The sequence below is a fragment of the Protopterus annectens genome, chromosome 1.part2 (genome assembly GCF_019279795.1).
Source record: "Protopterus annectens isolate FY-2018-M chromosome 1.part2, PAN1.0, whole genome shotgun sequence".
NCBI classification, from domain to species: Eukaryota; Metazoa; Chordata; order Ceratodontiformes; family Protopteridae; genus Protopterus; species Protopterus annectens.
In genome coordinates, this window is record NC_056727.1 from 1,019,677,148 (window position 1) to 1,019,698,458 (window position 21,311).

The window sequence follows — 21,311 nt, forward strand, 5'->3', positions numbered from 1 at the left end:
GCATGTACGTTTTTCTAGTTCTAAGCACACCTGGTACGTATAAGTGCCATTTGATGTTGCAAGGCTTGTGTGTCAGAGAGAGATATGACAATTACTCCTAGTTAGCAGTCATCTGCAAACTCAGTTAGCCAGATGTCTTTGTGGTATAAAGATCAGAAAAGTAAATGCCAAACCAAAGGGGTCCTGGTGTGGAGTCCTGCAGAACACCATTGGTTACCTTCATTCTATTTGATGAGCTACCTGTTACCCACATCATATAAATTCTGCCCTTAGCCAGTTTGATATACATTATATCACATAGGGATATATTTATAATTCATTTAACTTACGAACTGTGCTGGCATGGATATAGTGCCAAAGACCTGGGTGGGTAGAGGTATGCTGTGTGTACAGCATGGCTGCTGTCAACAACCTCATTACTCTTTCAAAGAAGCTGACCACGTTCATTAGAGAGGATCAATCCTTGACAAATTCAAACTTCTGCAGGTCTAGTGTGATGAGGTTTTTAATATCATAATTAATCAGGTCAGTTATAATATGCTGCACAGCTTTGTATATGATAAATCCAAAAAAACAAAGAGGTGAGAAACACAGTCAGCAAAAAGCGAACTATAGTTTATCGTAACATAAAAACAGAGTAAGAGCTTTCACATCTAATATTGATGCTTCATCAGACTCAATACAACAATAGTAGTGTAGAAGGGGATTATCCCAGCTTTGCCTGCAAGAATGTTAAATCTTTAAAAAGACTACTTTGTTATAAAAGGGGAAAGACCGAGAGGGTTCAGTCACAGAGGAAAGGTATGTTCAGTTGCAGAAACTGTAACCATTGCCCATACATGGTCAATAGTAATACGTGTGTCCATCCAACCACTAATATAGTTTATGAATTTAATCACTATGCAGAATGTAAGACCAGGGATCTGGTATATTAAGTGTACTGCACTAAATGCCCTGCCTTCTATGTAGGCAAAACCAATCACACTTTGAGAGAGCACGTCCGTGAGCATTTATATGCTATTAATAAAGATGATGAAAGCAATGCCCTTGCTAGGCATGTTCTTGCCTATGGATCTTGACATAGTTTTGCATTTCCTAGCACTAGAATTAGTTCATAGAAACGTTAGATTAGGCAACCTTAAGAATTTAACTGAGAAGGCTGAGATGAAGTGGATAATAAGTTTACAAGCTGATAAGGCATATGGGCTGAACGACAAGGTTACACTGAAACCTTTTTTATCAGACAGACCTCTGAGACATTAAGTTTCCCCCTTTTTGATACTTTTTTTTATATGTTTGCTTGATATGGTGCCCTGTTGGGTGTGTTCTTAATATTAACTATTACATACCAAAGTGTGTTCTGATATGTTCTATAAGTATGTACATTTCTATATTATACCTCTCAACCTGTTAATGCAAAAAATCTGGACAAAGCTTGACAAAATGGGGGTACAAATAGGGACATATTTCAAAGATTGCTCTTATAAACTTAGAAAGTTGCTAGAGTAGCATGATTTGTTTTAATATACATTTTCTGAAGGATTTGAAGTCTGAAACTCAAATGTATGTAATTATTTAGTGACGTCAATCCTGAGATCATCCCAGTGATTTGCCAGGAAGAAAGAGGAACAGGCCAAAAATATGAGTCAACAATCTGGACACTCTGCAAAAATCTGTACAGTTGAGAGGTATAGGATTTTTAGTTTTGTACAAGATTTTTGATGATAATGTCTTACATTGTTTTAATTGCTTTTATGGGTACATCTCTATCAATATGCTGAAGTTTATATGAGATTAATATCACTTTAAGAATATCTCTATACTATGTCTTTTAGGTATATTGCTTATGGCATATGTCTTTCTTGTTTAAGGATTTAGTATTAGCAGTTATAATGTAGAGTTCTACTGGTCTTAGTATGATATTTAGTTTTTCTTAAATACATATTTTATTGTTTTATCCATGAAGTTTTTATGCTTTTTATATGTGTACATTATTCATGTGTAAGTTTATATATTTTTATATTCTTCAAGTTTCCATGTTTTTCAAAGTTTGCACTGTGGTTTTAACAACTGCTTGTTGTATTGAGTCTGATAAAGTGTCAATATTAGACGCAAAAGCGCTTACTCTGTTTTTATTTTTCAACAAACTATAGTTTGCAGTATGTAGACTGTGTTTGTCACATTTTTGTTTTTGGATTTATTTCACTTGCTTGCTTTCTGAGAGGTGCATTATTGCCTGACCATTGGTTTTTATCAGTTTTGTATATGATATTCTTCAGACTGATGGTTCTGTAATTTCCCGGGACAGTGGTAAAGCCAACACCATGGAGTTTATCCCACTAGACATGGGATACTTTCATGAGACTCAATGAGGTATTCATACTGATTAGCGATAAATAAGTGCTATGTGATCTTTTAAATTTATTTGATTTGTCACCAGCTCAGGCGGACAGGAATTTGGATTAATATCTCTTCAGAAGGGAAGTTCATCAGGAGTGCAACCCAACCCCATGGTGAACAGTAACGCAATACAAATCCAAGCAGCTAATGTGAGAATATAAACAACGGCCTTCTGATATTCCCGGCGCTACAGCTGAATGTGTTAATTGTTGAGCCACTAATTGCAAATTCTTGGAAATGGTTTGCAGAATTCTTCTTTAGAAATAAAAATACGCAGTATACCTTTCGGCAAATATACAGTTAAACAGAAGAAAATCATCAAGGTTAGAAATAAACAGCTACTGAACAAAGTTACAAGAATATACTTAAAACCAGAATGCTTCAAATCACTTAATTGCACGTTATAATCTGTTAACTTTATCACCCAGCTGCAAATTGTGACTATTTTTATTTTAGTCTATATGTATATACTGCATGTATCAGCTTAAAAAGAGATGAAATGCAAGGGATGAAATGCAAGAGTCAGCAGACAAGCACATACTTACAAAGACATTCTGGAGGAGAACGGTCCCACGCGCCGTCACCTTGACAGGTAAGGACATGAGAGCCTAGCAAATAATACCCTGGGTTGCAGTGGTAGACCACATTAGTTCCAAAGGCAAATCTGTGCGGGCCACTAGACTGAACTTGACGCATAGCATTTTCATTCTGCCCAGGGTCAGTACAGTTTATAACTAAAAAAAAAAAAGAAAAGAAGAGAAAATAGATCACAAACATTATTAAACAACTATATGAATATCAATATGTCAATGTTTTTGACACTGAATCATTACACAACAGATCAATTAAATACAGTGTATTAGCTAAAACAGTAAGAATGACTCTAAAATGCAAAATGAAAAGCCAAAATTATATCCAAATGTATGTAATATTTCTATGACATATGCTAATAGAATTATGCAGCTACCTATTAGGCGTGTTATATCAATGGATAAAACATAAACAGTTTATTATATTCTTCCTGTTTTCTTTGAACGGTAGTTATACTAGACTCCACAAAATGTAACTCCTCAAAAATTGTAACAGTTTCACCAGTCCATTTATTTGTTTATTTGCACTTATGATACTCAGATTAAAAATGTCATTAACCTTTAAATGTTATTAAACATACAAATTATAATTAATTTGCAAATATTACATTTCATTCAAATTGCTGATTTGTAGCACAAATTATGAATATTATTAAAAGAACTAGAAAACATTAGAAATAAGTGGCAGCAAGAATGGTATGTTTTTTAACTAACTTAATGTCTTTGCTTTAATGCCTCTTTTAGAGCAGCAGAAAAATGACAAGTCATTCATTTGTTGTGAGGAGAGCAAAGCCCTCCCATAATCCCTTTGGTAACTAAACTATGAGATTTCAAAATGCTGATTATGTTATAAACATTTAGATAATTGTTTACTTTGTCTGTTAGCCCTCACAAAATTAGTTTTGTGATAATAGTCTTGAAAGAGCATGTCTGTGCCCTGCCCATATGTATTCTGAAATGGTGAATTATGAGGCTGCACTCTAGATTATAAGAAGTCATGGCTTTGTTTGCTTGCAGCTGCAGTCTAAAGTCAAAGTATGAATTTTGACAATATATTCCTTTAGTACATATAATGTGAAATGATAATGCTATCAAACCTAGGACTTCTCAAACATACATAAATAAAAAGCCAGTTCTAAAAAGACTTCAAAGGCAAGTGTAGTCACAAAGTCACAAGGCTGTGTCCCTACCCTCCAACCCACATTTACATATAATAACTGTTTGCTGCTGTTCCTTTAATGTGTACTATATACATTTGGGAAGAGATGCAGAGTAGAGTTATTTGGGAACTTTGTAGGCCCATTTCACCTCTAAGCCGCTAGCCAAATAAACATAATTCTGTACTGGTGCATTTTATCTTTTCAGAGTTTTTCAAAATGTGCATACTTTTCAGCACTGTGGCATACAGGGATAAAACCCGGACATTGGCCCAGGTGACCTACATTCACCTAGTGGCTTGGGTGTCCGAGGTGCGAGCAGGGAGGGATGAGTGTACCCATCTTGGGGGGAGGGTGGTTGTTTGGGCATACACTGCGATGATTCTGGGTGGAGGACTTGGCTGATCTGTTGTGGAGGCTGTTCTTATATGCTGCCCCCTCCCCCTAATGCAACCACACAAAATGCAAGGATGGGGGTAGGGGATAATATGGTATGTCATTAAGATAATAACACCACCCCTAACTGAAAGTGGACAGCCAGATCCCGCAGGATGCCCTTAGTTACCTTGCCATCTCCAGCCTGAATCAGAGAAAGTGCAGAGGCAGAGAGAGAAGCTGGTAGGCCTGGTGATGGACACTGGGCACTAATGCAGATGATATAGGATGAAGCAGGGGAGCAGAAAGTGTTCAAAAATAGCATATTTCAATTTCCTGAATTTAAAAAGTCCACATATGTGTAAATTTGCATTAAGTGTGTGTATGTGTGTATACCTGTGCATCTGTGTGTGTGTGTGTGTGTGTGTGTGTGTGTGTGTGTGTGTGTGTGTGTGTGTGTGTGTGTGTGTGTGTGCGTGTGTGTGTGTGTGAGCATCTGCGTGTTTGCATGTGTGTGTGTGTGTGTGTGTGCGCGTGTTTGTATGAGAGTGTGTGTGTGTGTGTGTGTGTGTGTGTGTGTGTGTGTGTGTGTGTGCATGTGTGTGTGCGCATGCATGTGTCTGTGTACCAATATTTTATATACAGACACATGCACATGCGTGTGTCTGTGTACCACTATTTTATATATATAGTCACACGTGCACGCATGCGTGTGTCTGTGTACCACTATTTGATATACAGACACATGTGTGCGCGTGCTAGTCTGTATATAAAATAGTGGTCCTGGAGAAATTAATATGGCTGCCTGAGCTTTACATGAAGGCAGATAGATCATTGATCTTCTCAGAAGTGATTGCAAGTCAATGTGTTAGAAGGACAAGAAAGACAGAATCAGGGAATGCAGCATAATCAATGCAGTGAACAGGAGTATACATACTGAGAAGAGTACTTTCTGGAATGCTCCGAGACTTACTTCTGTGACTGCCACCATCTGAATGTGGAGATGAGGAGATATGAGCTAGACAACTATATATATATTACAAGTGGTGTCCTTTTCAACTAATTGTGTAAGGGGTAAGGTGGAAATGTAAAGCATCATAAATGGGGGTACAGATGAAGCAGAAGAGTAAGAAGGGAGACTAAGCAGAACGTAATACAGAGTGCAGAGGAGGAAGTGATGAGGGAAGGTGATGCTCAGAAATAAATAAATGCCACAAGCCAAGATTGCCAAAATGAACCGATCATGTGCAGTATATAAACAAGTAAGCATACAAACTGTTTGCACTGCATAAATGTGTATGACATGTGACAGTAACCAGAATATGATAACCTTGAATTCTGGGAATTAATGGGGTCATGAAGAACAACTGAGATGGGGGACGTAGTGCATATTGGGAGAAACAGATATGATGCACCACACTACAGAAGAGTACGGTAATAAAGGGATGAAGGAATGCAAAACTGAGATCATCTCCTTCAGCAAAAAATAGCTCCCATCCAAATCTATGATACACTGGCCTCATAAAAATGATGGCAGACTTGTCAGTAGGATAACTGGAAAGAGGAGGGGATATATAATCACAGAAGATCCTCTTTTTCCAGCAGATCAGAGTGAGTTGCTTGTATTGTCTGAAAATGGAATACAACATTCTAAAAGCTCTGGTTAAAGTCAGTCTAAAGCAGAGCCTAAGCACCTAACATGGCAAATTACCGGTGTGTCAATCTGCAAAACCATAAATATAAACTCTGCCATATAAAATGATCTAGCTACTCTTTGGAATTGCTTCCAGAACAACAACTTGTACAAAAATGCCAAGAATTCTGCAGTAATGCTCACAAGCACCAAACATCATCTTGTCCATGCCTACTGAACACTGTCAGTAACAGACCCAAAAGGACAAAGTTTTGAAGCTCAAGCATGCAGAGTTCTAACACAAATGAAAAACTGCTTACAAGCCCTCTCTCCCCTACAGAAGCCAGGAGGGCTTTAGGTTTTAATGTACTACAGGCAAGATTAGAATATGATTTACCTATTACCTCTGTTTTCTAAACGAAACACATTAATACTACAAAATGAGAATAAAGTACTAAAATGTATGTACTTAAGGACCCTCACTGAACACAGCAAAAATAACTTTTCAACAGTGACTGAGAGATCAGCCTTCCTTAAAAATCCTAACACTTTCAAGGTGATAAATAAAAGAACAAAAGGACTGACACTGCGAGCTGTTAATGAGCAGTTTCCTCTGTCCAGGGAAAGGGGCTTGATCTCTTCCACCTTCATTTGCCTACACTGTGTCTTTGAGGAAGTCACTTAACCGGATGGTAATTCCTGCTGGCCCCAGAAAATGGGCCATTTGTCCAGAGGATTTACTCAGTCAGCAAACAGGCAAAAAAAAAAAAAAAGAATTCCTCCACTTAAAAATAATCTAGAAATAAGAATAAGCTGTTAATAATTCCACCTCCAAATCCTTAGTAAGACTTTCCCACACCATGGTCATGACTGAAAATATAATTTGCTAAAACAGTCCCTGTTGTGTGGAATAATTTTTTGGAGTCATTTAGGGGCAATACTGTTCTAAAACATTAAAAAGCTTATGAAAGAGTATCTGATAAAAGCTAAAAATCAAATCTTCTATAAATGCAAGCAACTTAACAGTCTCTAATTATCACTGCGGGACAACTTACAAAGTGAAGTTCAATGATGTAAGATAACATGATTAGAGAGTGACTGACTTGTAATGATTGTATGACAAAGTAATGACTGATTTCAAATACACCAACATGACATAAAGATGCTTCTGCTGACAGACTCCTCTCTGTCTGTCTGACCTCTGCTAGTTGCAACTTCAGACAGTAGCATTACAGTTGTACACTGCATTCTCTACTGCAGTTCATTGTCATTGCACTAAGGTCATACATATGTTCTTAATTTCATGTATAATGTCTGGATAATGCATAATTATTACATAAGAATTGAAACTATATTGTCTACAGTCACTGTCTCTGTTTATTGTTACACTGATAATATCCTACTATTGTATTGCTGTAAAGCTAATGTTCTGCTATTGCATGTGCCAATCAGGCCTGGGTCATATCTGAAAAGAGGCCTCAGTCCAGTGTACCTGCTTGGTTAACACATGAAATAGATAAAACAAATCCTTCTGGAATATGATAACAGCACTAAAGTTAAGAGAAATATAAAGCAATAATACCTATACCAAGCATTTTTCATGATATGAAAAGTACTGCTAGAAACTGAAGCAAGGAAAATCAACTACTGACTCAAATACACAGATAGAATGACATCTTAAGTACAAGCTATACCATGAACCTGCTTGTTTTTCACATATGGTTTTGCCCTCTGCACTTGTACTTATTTCTACGTGGTGTTTGGGGAGGGTATTTATTTTTTCATGCAAATGAATTATTATATTAGGGAAGTAAAATGATTCACACATACCTATTTCAGCCACAATGTGAATTAGAACTATAAGGACAAATATAGTGTAAATGACAAATTCAGAGTAGTTCATCAACATGAAAGGTTTTGACAGGTGAGAAGAATCCAGATCATGTGCAGAAAATCCAAAACAGGTTTAAGAAAATATAAAAGGTCTACAAAGATGATCAGTGGATGTCATGACAGAGGCCATATCCATGGAAGAGTAAAGGTAGCATTTCAAACAACTGCAATACCATACTGTCCATAATGGTCCACATGGACAGATGGAATGGGGTCTAAATGGAGAGATGGAAAGAGATTAGAATGGAGAAATGGAAAAGGATCTGAATGGACAGATGGGATCATCACCATGAAAAGGAAAGTAGTATTGCTGGAACTAAATTCATCTTTAATTTTTAGTAGAGTACCTTCAGATGGTGAACTCTGTTTTTAAAGTCTCAACAAGATGATACTGAAGCATAGCGGTATTTTATATATACTGGAGAATGGTAGGGGAGAAAATAAAGACTGGATGCCAGGACCCAGGATAAAAAAGTGACCACACCTTGTGTAAGTCACTTAACATATGACTAGTTTAGGAAAAAAAGGAGTGACAACAAACCTATTAGCTTTGGTTGCTTTCTAGTACCTACTATATTTACTTACCAGCACTAGAGTTCCTCTTGTCAGGTTTTATTAGTGCCAGACACTACAAAACATTCTTGTATCATGCATTTTAATGCATATGTGTATATACTGCATATGGATTAGTTGAAAAATTGAATAAAAAAGTACATTATAATTATAATTTAAAACTTACTTGACTAAGTGTGAACTTAACAGAAATGTTTGACTGCTGATACACTATACTTGGAGTCTGATTTTAACTGGAATGATCATCCCTGATAGTGACAGATGCAGATTACAGTATTTTACTGCTATGATAAGGATCAGTTCTGATTGCTGATTTTGACCCCCCCCCCCAAAAAAAAAATGAATATTCACTTTGTGGATGTTGGGATTTGGGTTTAGCTCATGGAAGACAGACAAAAAGGAAAAGGTGAATTTTATTTTTGTTTTTACATTTTTATATCTTCTTCATGTTTGTTCAATACTGAACAAAATATACACACACGCACACACACGACATACACACGCACACAAGCGCGCATACGCACACACACACACACAGCATGCACGCGCGCGTGCACACACACCCACACAAAGATCATGGCATAGGAGTATGTCCTCAAATCAAGGGGTGCAAAGATTGTTGAATTCATGTAGACTCATCAAAGGTAATATCAGCAAGTCCTGTTTATGCAAAGTAAAATTGCTAAAATCCACCTCCAGTGATTTTATTTCACAAAAATAGTACTCGTTAAAAAAAAAACACAGAGCTATTATGTTCCCAGACAGTTATGAGACATATGGTAATTTGCTTTTGTTTTAATCACCAAAGTTTATGATGGAACATCATATTTAGTATTTTGATAGTGATTTATTGCATATTAATTCAGCAAGGTGTGAATAATCCCAGTAAACTTGCTAGGCTGTTTTTACTCGTGATGCATATTTATTTCCAACCTGTAACCATGCACTGGCAAAAGGTACATGTAACATTATTCCATTCATTTGGGTGATAATATTCCATCATGATGTTAATGAAAACACAGCATCTCTGTAAAACTGGTATATAACCTTGTGATGTTTGAATAAATGCTACATGTTACTAATATAATGCAGATACTGCATTTAAAAATGGTCTCCTTAAGCATGCATTTAAATAACCTTACATATGTACTTTTGGCAGATTGTGGCTTACTTTGGCATTCTGGTAGTGGGTTGCTCCACTGTCCGTTTGCTAGACACTGTGATCTATGTGCTCCTTGTAGAACATACCCATTGTTACATGTAAACGTGACAACATCATTCAAGTTGAACTGTGTACCCTTTGTCAAACCGTTGACTGGGTTGCCTGGATGGCCACATGTAATAGCTGAAAATAAATGACACAGTTTGATGAAATGCTTTCCTGGTGTTTCATTTTCCAAAGAAAGAACATCTATCTCTTTTGCTTTTAAATTCTTGTAATAAGTAATTCATTCTGTTAAATCAATGATACATTACTGAAACTAGCAAAATGTTCATTGCTGTTAAAATACATAGCTGGAAAGAAAGGGGGTAGTCACAAAGTAGCAGATAGATGGAAAAATGGAAATAAAAAAATTGGTCCCAGCTACAGTGAGTTTGCATCACTTTGTAATGTACCTTGACAGTACAATGAGGCATGGGACATACAATATGTCTCCAATATCAAGTAACGGACTCTTAGGCACTCCATACTCAAAATGTAATTTCTATAACAAAACCAGTCACTGTAATGGATAAGACAATTTTTATAGTAAATACATTTTCTTTTCAATTTTTGATCAGAACTTTAATTTGTATAATGGAAACCCACAGGTACATGTGTTTCTACCAAAACTGCCCTGTTGATCCAGTACTGAAAAATATCAGCTAACATTTCTATTTGGAATAAATTGATAAATTTAGCACAACATCAGTACTGGAAAATAAAAAGTACAGACTTATATTTTTAGTGTCCTTTTTTAGCCTTTTTGTAATGGGGTTTCTGTTATTTTCTATAAGAGGTACAAGTGCCAGCAATCATTCTTTTAAAATTGGGGACTTAATTCATTCTCCACAAATGTAAGAGTCATAAAATGTATCAAAAGTTATTTCAGTCATTAATAAAATTTGCAAACTGATATTTAAAAATCCAAAGTGCAACTGTTCTTTTACCTATGCATCTAAATGCAAAAGGATATGAAAATCAAATCCAAAGTTTATGTGAATGTAAACAGAGTTTTACAAAAATTAGGAGAAAATGTCTAATGGTATCACAGATAAAAATATATATTTACTGATAAGAACTGACAAAAGTCAACAGGGCCAAAATAATGCACAAAGCTGTCAAGATGTATTATATACATTTTCTGTACCTTGCAAGTATTGGATGATACATGATGTACTATATTTTAATATGAAATATGCGTGTATTTCATCAAATAAGCAAAACTGTTTTCTTTTAATGATATGGAATTATTTATGTTTGCTATGCTTACCATTTTCTCAACAACATGAACTGAAGTCATCATTAATCATCATCATCATCATCGTTATCATGGAACAGTACTACCTGAGCATTCTGCAGCGTATTTTAAAAGGGAAAACAGACTTGATTTGTGTCTGAAACATTTCTAACCACTGAGGACTGCTTTGTACTACATTTGCTGCAGTTCTTTTCTTTCTGTTTGTCTGAGACTATTATTGAGACATAAATATAATTTTATTTTCTTTTACTACAAAGCACCTCAACCACAGACTTCATCATTAAGCTAGGTGTAGATCCTTGAGGTCATAATGGAAGGTGCAATATGTACCTTAACCACCAAGCTCTGGCCTAGCAATCCTCTGGGGTGTATTTACTTTAAGATCCAAACATAACTCTTTGAAACTTTTTATTAAGAACTGTCTGATGATGTTTGATTAGATATTGCCTAACATATTGACATGTCAAATATAGGCTAGCACAGGATACCATTGTGATAGTCTGACAAGCTACAATGCATTCATTTATTCATGCATTCATTCATTCATTTATTCACTCATTCCTTTTTGGTAAGAGGTGAATGCAAAAGGAAATGCACATTGAAAATATATGTGGCACAATCGATGTTACATTGAAAGCAAAAAAGATTGATATTTCCCCTAAAACTGTTTTGACACTGCAAATATATACATGTACTGGCATCCATTAAAAACAAACACATATGAAATAAAAACATAATACATGACAATGATGGTGTGTACACATCTTATCATACTTAAAATCTCTAAATAAGTGCAAACTGTAACTGATTCATATGTTTTTTCAGATAAAATTGTTAAAATGTTAATAAATTTTAAAATACTTTAGATAGACCTATGTAGGTTGGCATAAACAACCAACTTGCACATCCATTAGACCCCTACACTTAACATTTGGTTTACATATACTCATATGGTACAGATTCTGGCTAGCAACTGTCTGTCATATGGTGTTTGTCTGATATCAGAACTAAAATTGTTTATGTAAGTAGTGTGTAACATGCATAGATACAATATTCCATTTCCATTACTAATTGCTTTTATTTCCTGCAATATAAAACATAAGGCTTAATATATGTGTCTAGCCCTGAAAATCACATAGGTAAATCTGAAATCAGTACAGTGATGTATTTTATATATATATATATATATGTGTGTGTGTGTGTGTGTGTGTGTGTGTGTGTGTGTGTGTGTGTGTGTGTGTGTGTGTGTTTTGGAAAAATTCAATATAAAACAAAATTGTAGCCACCAAGGATGCTTAGGGTTACAAATAACAAAACTGGTTGGAAATACATATGTTATTAGTATTATGGCAACAGACCTAAAAAAAGAATACACATTTTCCTGTAAAAGTGAGACTGTTCTTTCTTAAATTTTTTTTAAGTCTTGCAGCTCAAAAATTATGTTCAGATTATTTTTTTTTCATTGCAAATAAGGATGTAATAGCTTTACTGTTTAAAAAATATGAAAGCAATCTAAGGATTGTATTGCTCTGCATTCTGATATAATTCCCTGAATATTTAATGAAATTATGCCTAATAACTTTGGAGACTAACCCTTTATTAACAGGGAACAATAATACCAAAAATAAGTCAATTATTATAGTACAACCTTCTGGAAAATAGTCAGTAGTAAAATAGTTAATATATATTTTATTACATACTTAATGCACTTTTATCACCATCTCTGCAAAGGATCCTACTAAATGTTCACCTGCAGGCATCGTCTTATCTCAGCAGATATTTTCCCATCATTCCCTTACTGAGTATACTGCTATGGGCCACATTTCAAGAAAATAGAACAGCACTCCAGAGCCCTAACGCTGAAGTTATATCTCAGTGCCGAAGTGCAAAGAATGACAAATAATATATGCAAATAACTTTCAACACTCTACAGACTAAAACAAATCACTGAAATGGTGAAGATAAATTTCTTTGACAGAGATTTTATCCAGAAATACGAATCTTACAATACTGTTACAAGTGACAAGCATCTTCTATACATGAAATGCTGTTTTCCAGCTAAGTAGTAATAAATGAGCAATAAAGTGAATGTGAAATAATGTATGTAACTGCTTGGTTAAGCTTTGTATATAATTTATAAACATGAATAGAACATACATTATATTTGCAAAGAGCAAGTGGCATCCAGCTAAAATCTGCACCAAATGCTGACATCTGCAGAGAAATTTTATATTATCTAAAAGTATAGCAATCTAGAACTGAGATGTTCTAAAAGTATTACTTTCTGGTTTATAGTAAAGTAATAGTGAGGTATCCTGATTTCACTAGTTTACACTAATATAATGTTAAAAATGTGTTCCCAGAACTTTAGGTTATTTGGACGTTTATTTTGGTTACTGATAACATGTTTATGAGCTAATATATGTCTTATCGCTAAGATCCTGAAATTCTCCCAAGACGTTTGCGTTGGGTTCAATATATTTAGATGGGAACTGTGTGGATATCTTACTCAAATGATGAAAGCATTTATGTAAATATTGTATATTGTATTTTAATGTTTGTTAGATAGTGTGTAGGAATTATTTCTGTTTTTTTTCTCTTTTCTGTTTAAATCTTTATGAAGAAGTTAAAAATAATAAAGATTTATTATTGAAAAAAAGAACTGAGATGTTACATGACATACCCAACTTACTGAGACACGCTAAACACATTCCACTGCTATAGGCATTTAATAGCCTGTACCAGTGAATCCCAGTAGCATGTGTATAATCTTGGAACCTATGCTGAAAGCCACTGAAAAATAATGTAGTTCCTGAGTAATTAATGCAGCACATTATGTTACGTAAAGAATACCAGCCCAACTTCCATGGCAAAGGCACTTAGATCCTGTGAAATTACTCTGCAGGCAAATTTGTTTTCTGACCATAATTAGTATGAGAAAACAGTGACAGAATTTAGGAATGAGGGCAAGTATTATCTAACATACCCGAAATTTATGTGTTGGTCTTGCATGCTAATGTTTTCAGTGTTTAACGACATGCTGTTTCTCACATAATTTGTAGTACCTCAAAAAATGAATACCTCAGAATTCAGATTTAGAGTTCATCACAATTAACAGTTGTTTTCATATGTCTTCCGGATACCAGCAAACAACAACTATACTTTCAGGCATAGCTTGCTTACTATACTTCAAATGTATGGTATGCCATGTATTTGCATAGAGAACATGGTGGAACTACCACCACAGTGGCCACTGTTATGGCAACTGTGGTGGCAAGTACGTTTTACAAATGTAATGCTGACAGTTTCCTTTGGACAACAGGAATGCAGTGCAGATAAACTGTTTTATAAGCATCGCTTTGTACTGTCCAGTTACAGAAATGATTCTCCATTTATTTTATCCTAATGTTACTTCTATAAGTAATATTTGTTTGATACAATGTTTGCCATGAATAAATCTGTACAGTAGGTTATTAGACTCTTCAGATCAGTACAAAGCGGTTCTGCTGTTTCAGGCACTGAAATTTCACTAGCAATCAGCATCTACCCTGATGCTAAGGCTGGTCAGCAAAGTGTGGACATGTGTACCATGCCAAAGAATGATGGCATGAGCACATAGGAGAAAATACTGACACTCAAGACACAGGAAATGGCAGTTCAGTATGCAGTTCCAATGCTGTTTCGATGACAGAGGCTCTGTCCACTTTAGATTTGTGCAGAAAAGCTGTGGTATGAGTCGGCATCTAGCATATTTGCGGGTGGGGGACATCCTGATACTGCTGATGGTTATGGGAAGCAAATATAGTTTTCTGAGACAGTGATTCTAAGAGTCTGGGATTTAATCAGAATACTGGGGAATGGAGTCAGGGACACTTTTACAGTGTCATGTAGATACCACAGTATCTAGTAGCAGGACTACAGTAATTTCAGTGAATAAAGGAAAAACACACAACAGTTGTGTTGTCATTACACTGCAAACACATAGCATACTGTCTGCAACAGCTCTGTTTTTTATAAGTTGTCAATCATTACTCACTGTAGCATTGCTTAAAGGTTCTAAGGACAAATGTTAATAATATTCTGACACTGACAGGCAGCAGAGAAAGGGTGATAAATCTTTTCATGATCTAAGAATGATTGCTCTTTCTCCATGCAGAAGTGACCCTGGAGTGAGAAATAAAAGTAAGAGAAATTACAGAAGGGGCTCCACAGGCCTCCCTCCTTCCAAATGTATTTCTCACATCTGCATATTTGCAGAAATTCCTATTCTTCTTACATGTTTAGATCTTACATGTACATGAGGTGATAGAGTTTGTGCAGAAATGCACTCTGTTGTGTTTAGTGCTCATACATTTCACGTTAATATATCATTCCCTTGAGTTGCATCCCGTTTTGAGTTTTACATTTTGCCTTTTTGAAGCAACAATTACTCTGACATATAAGTGCATAGTTTTGGTAAAGCTTAACCAATATATTCATCTGTTATTATGGATACTTCTCTGCCTTCCTTTGATAAGAACATCATCATTTTGTCATTTGTGCTATAATACTTTCTGATGTCCTCCATGTATCTAGAATTAGAAGTTATAAGAGAAGTATGAATTGTGTTAATGTGTGGAATTGCACATATGGCACAAATGACCAGCAAATATATATGTTTCCTACATTTGTACTTGTCCTGAAGAATGTTTTGGGAATTATGATTGTTCTGAAGCTGTTTGCAGCACCAATGTTGCACTTTATCACACGTGTTAACTATTTAGGACTCTGTCTCTGTGTATATGTATTATTTTGGAATGTTTTCATTTTTTACCTTTCTTCCCTTTGAATTAACTCTACTGTTCCTAATTTGTGCAGTTTCTATAGCTTGTCCTTCATACCTAAACACTAAATTCTAAGATGGGCTCCTGTCAACAGCACTGCATGGTATTTTACTATACGCTTTGAAGCCATGAGGTTTACAGATATTTATGAAGGCCTTTATTACCTACAGATTTTCATTAATATATCTATTCTGGTGATCTACATCTGTGTTGCTATTGTTGTAGAGCAACATGTTTTCATAGTTACAGCAACACATTCCCAGCATATCACAATAATTATGTCCAATGTTTGTGTGTCCATCAGTTTAAAGTTTTTCATCTCTCGGTTTCTGAATTATTTTTCAGCTATATTGATGGCATTACTCATGTAGCAATAAACATACCAATATTTCATCTTATCCTTTTTGAATTAACTGTTGCATACTTACGCACACAGACAGGAGGCTTTCCAGACCATTTGTGATTCTGCTGACAGATTCTGACTGACATTCCAATAAGACGGAACCCAGAGTTGCACTGATAAACTACACTTCCTCTGTAGTTGAAGTTTTCTCCATTAATCTGTCCATTAACTACAGGATCTGGTGCATCACAATGTCCAGCTAATGATAAAATGTAAAGTAAGATAAAATAAGTTTAGCTGCTACTGTCTTTAAAGAAAAAACTCTGCTTTCAAAGGAATTATTTTAATTAATTCACCTGTGACATTTAGTTCCATGGTTCCGATTCACTGATGTTAAAGTAAGAGACAAGGCACTACATTGCTAGCTTTAGTTTCTCTTTAACTTGTTCTAGCTTATCTTCAACAGATACATGCACAGACAAGAACCTCTACATTTTTGTAATTTGTTAGACTACATCCACCCCATTCTATCAAAACATTCAAGAACTTAAAAAAAATGTGTGCAGTATAGACTATGCAGAACAGTTTTTGTTTGACAAATTCTACTTTATTGGATACTTCAACCAACAAAATTGAAATAACACATTAACAGCACTGAAGTTGCTTAAATTAATTACAAACATAAATAAAATAAGAAACAGAACTGTCCTGACCATCCGCTTTGTACTGATATACTGCCAAATGAATGCAATCCCAACCTGCAAATAGAAATGACTGCAAAAATACAATAGGGACAAAGGAAGCAACAATGATTGCAAGAAAGAGTATTAAAAAGTTTTATTATTCCAGCAGTGGATAGCAGATGCTATTTAAGTGTATATTCCAAAGCACCCCCCACTAAGGAAAAAGCCACAGTTTTCCATATTGAATCACAGGATTCTGTAATTAATGCCAGGCATATTTTGCCATGTACTACCTTAATATACTTTTCAAAATGCAAGAAACTCAGATCTCCATAAAATATTGAGAGGCAAGGGGTATGTTTTGAAATCCTGTGTCCTTCTCCTCCTCAGATAAAGTTAAGTACCTGATTGCTAATTATTTTTAATATAGCAATTGAAAGAGAAAGAGAGAGGTCTGGGAGACTCATTGAGTATTAGCCCCTAAGACTCATCAAATATTAGCTCCAGAAATTTCTAAGCAGGCAGGACAGGAAAAATTAATCAGGACCATGTCTGTTCACTGGATGTTAACCTTGTACCCCAAGAACTCACCATAACATGATAATAGGTTACAAACCATCAGGAAATCCTATTCAAGATTTGTAAGGTAGAGCAGCATTTTATTAGCACAAAGAGCAAGTTTTTAAATGTTGCCCTTCAAGGAGTATCCGTCCATTGCTCCCTGCCTTATTTTGGCAAAAGATGGTTCTAAATACAAAGTAAAAAGCAGAAAGGATAGAGGGCAATCCTGTCTAGTACCACCAGTAAGATATAACTGTGGAGACAATTGGTTGTCAGTCTTAATGTTGGCAGTGGATTCCCTATAAAACCCTCAACATTTCAATGAAATATGTAACCCTGCATTCAAAGTCTCACTATTATTCATAATATGGTTTTAATCAGATTGCCAAAAGTTATTATTTTAGAAACAAAACCAGTCTAGTCCAAATGAATTAAGAAAGCTAAACAAAGTCATGATGCCCTTATGACTGAGCAATGATATAGGCCATCATGAGGCTAATTTAGAGGGATCATTATTAGGTTGATGACTGGGGATTTAATAGCTTGATGCCATGTTGCTCCCCACCACAAAGAATATGGTTAGTCAGTTTTACAAAAATGTTAGATAAATTTATAAGAGTCACATTTATATATCACCAAGGGGATTTGATTGGGTCCCAGAGTTTTTCTCTAGGGGAAATTTAACTAATATCCTCTCATCTTCCTATTCTGTTATTAGATGGGTAAGGAAAGCACTTTTTAACCATAACAATTGGGTGAGGTATACCAAAGAAACACATCCAGACTGGAACCAAGTTGAAAAACGAAGACACATCAAGGTGGAATAAAAACTCTTTACTAGTGTTTCCCGGTACTGCAGCACAACAGTCTTTCAAGAAAGTCATTTTTACAGTAAACATATTTAAATATACATCAACAACTTTTTACACCTTTTTAACATAATTTTAACATCATTTGTTAAGAAATGAAGGATTGTTCATCTTAATGCTGCAAGAGTCTGATTTTTGGTTTATTCTTATGTAACGTGAGATTTCTTTCTTTTTTTTCAAATTTTTTCTTCTCTCATAAGGGGTGTTATTTATTTGCAACTTGGTCACAAAATTTCTTTATATATCCTGCTAGTACAGCAAGCAATACGTGTATGTGTTATTTTATTTTGGGCAGATCATGTGTGTATATTCACATGTATTTAACCTCATGTGTCACACAACTTGGATTTGTTAGAAAATATATTTAAAAAGATGTTAAAAGGATGTTAAAAAGGTGTAAAAATTTATATAAGTGTTTTTGATGCATTAAGATTTGGATGGACAAGATAGTGAGGAGTTAATGAGCAATATTCACTGTTTGGCACTTTTATTACTGAATAATTGAATGAATCGTATCAAGCCTAATTGATGTATATTTCAATATGTTGTGTCTTTTGGTGTGCAAATGACGTGCTTGAAAGGCTGTTGAGCCGGGGTACTGGGAAACACTAGTAAAGAGTTTTTATTCCAACTTGATGTGTCTTCATTTTTCAGTTTGATTCCAGTCTGGGTGTGTTTCTTGTACTAGTTGGAGTTGGATGGAGTGTATTTTTTTACTTGAGGTATACCAAAGCCAGATAATCCTTTAATCTCCACTAGACCAGAATGTCTAAGGGATTGCCTCTAGAGAGAACCATATAGTAGTCAGCAAACTGTTGTAAAATCTGATAGGGCAATATTACTGGCTGTCTTCTATCAGATGATACTGTCTGGTGAAACTGCCACTCACTGCATTGAGAATGCAGGCAAACAGCCAAAAAAACTCTGAGCTCATGACATATTATCAAAATATTTCAGTGGTATGGCCAACTTTGCCTGAGCTATCTAATTTTACTATGCAATGATGGTGTATCTTAAGACTCCCAAGAGTGATCTCCAAGAGTAGATAATGTTGCTTATCTATTTTTTTGTGTGTACATAGCCTTGTACACAATCTTTCCACTAAATGGCCAAAATATTCACTAGCAAACATTTTACATGTATTCTTAAATGTCTCCCATTGTTGATTATAGGGGCTAATAGCATCAGTAGATAACCCCAACCCAACTCTTCAAGACAGCCATTCAGGCATGATTTAGAAGTTGTACTTTTACAGCTTCCAATGGTGTTCTAAGTTGTATTGATTAAGGGCAAAATCTAGTAAGATCAGCCTATGATCCGAGAGATGTATAGGATCATATGATGTGTTTTAATCAAATATAAATGTCCCTTTGATCTAAAACACTTGACAGTTCTGGAATAACGGGACAATCTATGCAAAAACAAGTGTATAACAAATCAGGGAAACTCAAGTGGCAGTGTATAGGTTCATAAGGTTATAGTTTCACAGGTTAATAGGGACATATTAGGTTATGAACCACAAGGGCCCTTATAAGAATAGCTAATCCTTCATGCCTAGGATACTGGTACAATTCTTTAAGGATTTTACCTAACACCAATATGTGTAGTCTGCAGGAAACAGATTGTACCTCATTCTGAGCACAGATAATGTTCCTGTCTTCTGCTCTAAGTATTATTCCCCTCTCAAATCTCTACTCATTCATGTGAAATGATGAAAAATTAAGCTGAACAGGTATCAGGTGAAAGCTACACATTAGCTAAAGTACAAACGTCCCTGCAATAGTTCCTTAGTTGCAACAAAATGACCTTCCTGATCTACGCACTGAGCTGTATTCGTAAACATCACTTCCTTTTTCTGCACTACTGCTGTACAGCTTCTTCTGCCCCACTGCAATAGCTAGAAAAAAGCCCCTGTACAAAAAAAAGCCTTGAGCTTAAGATACAACTCAGTGGGTCCCTTGTAAAACTGTAAACTGAGACGTATCACGCCTAATGTAAATAAGTACTCTGTTTCTCTTGACTATGATAATTAAACCATTCAAACTCCATGCCAGTAAGTTAAACTGTGCAAAAGGCATACACTGACAAAAGAAAAAAAGAAATTATAACATCTTTAAGAACAACCACTCCCTGCTCAAGCCTCCCTAAGTATAACTCATAAGACATAACTCATGTTAAGTGTAGAATGTCACAATTCTAACAGCCTATAAAAAGCTTGCATTTCTAAGCATTTTCTGAAAAGTAAACTGAAAAAGTATAAGACAGATAAATGTAAATATTACGAATATTTTGCAGACAGTAAAACCTAATAAAAACTGCATAAATAGTAATGTTATTAGAAAGAAGTCTTCTTTATAGGTTCATAGGTTCATAAGTTGGTACTAGGCTATCGGGCCTAGGGTCTATACAAGCCTAGCCATAACAATTCCCTGGCTATTTCTTCCCACACTATTTACTTCCCTGGACCCCTGTCTAGCAGGGCAACTGACGTGATCCCTGGGGTGAATTTCTTTTCTCCCATCCAGTCATCAAGGTTCCTTTTGAAGAGGGCCAAAGAGGTGCTCTGCTTGACATGTATGGGCAGTCTATTCCAGAGTCTGGGGAGTCTCTGGGTCAGGAACCTATCCCTCCAGCATGTTTTGTTTATTGGGATGACAAGGTTTAGATCCCTGGAGCATGTGGCTCTGAGGGATTGGGATTTCTTTAAGAGTTGCATGTCCAACAGCTCTGGATTTGACATGGCCCTGTATGTTAAGAAGAGATTGCATCGTAGTAGATGATATGCGACAGAGTATAGCTGGAGTTTTTTAAGGTGGTCAGCATAGGGCATTTTCTTTAGGCCAGTGATTCTTTTAGTGAGGTGTTTTTGCGGCCTTTCCAGTTATTGCAGATGTCTTGAGAGGTACATACCAAATGGGGCGTTGTATTCTATAATGGATCTAATGAGGG

General features: G+C 35.6%; 1 protein-coding gene across 1 annotated transcript in view; it reads right to left on the reverse strand.

Moving 5' to 3' along the window:
- Nucleotides 1-21,311, reverse strand: part of LOC122792225 (CUB and sushi domain-containing protein 1-like) — a 3,080,606-nt gene that overhangs the window by 621,779 nt on the left and 2,437,516 nt on the right. Inside the window, exons 48-50 of the mRNA XM_044059969.1 lie at nucleotides 16,335-16,508; nucleotides 9,793-9,966; nucleotides 2,946-3,134 (exon numbers count right to left, since the gene is read on the reverse strand). Of these exons, the coding sequence (XP_043915904.1) occupies nucleotides 2,946-3,134; nucleotides 9,793-9,966; nucleotides 16,335-16,508 (537 nt within the window). The remainder of the gene's footprint in view (nucleotides 1-2,945; nucleotides 3,135-9,792; nucleotides 9,967-16,334; nucleotides 16,509-21,311) is intronic.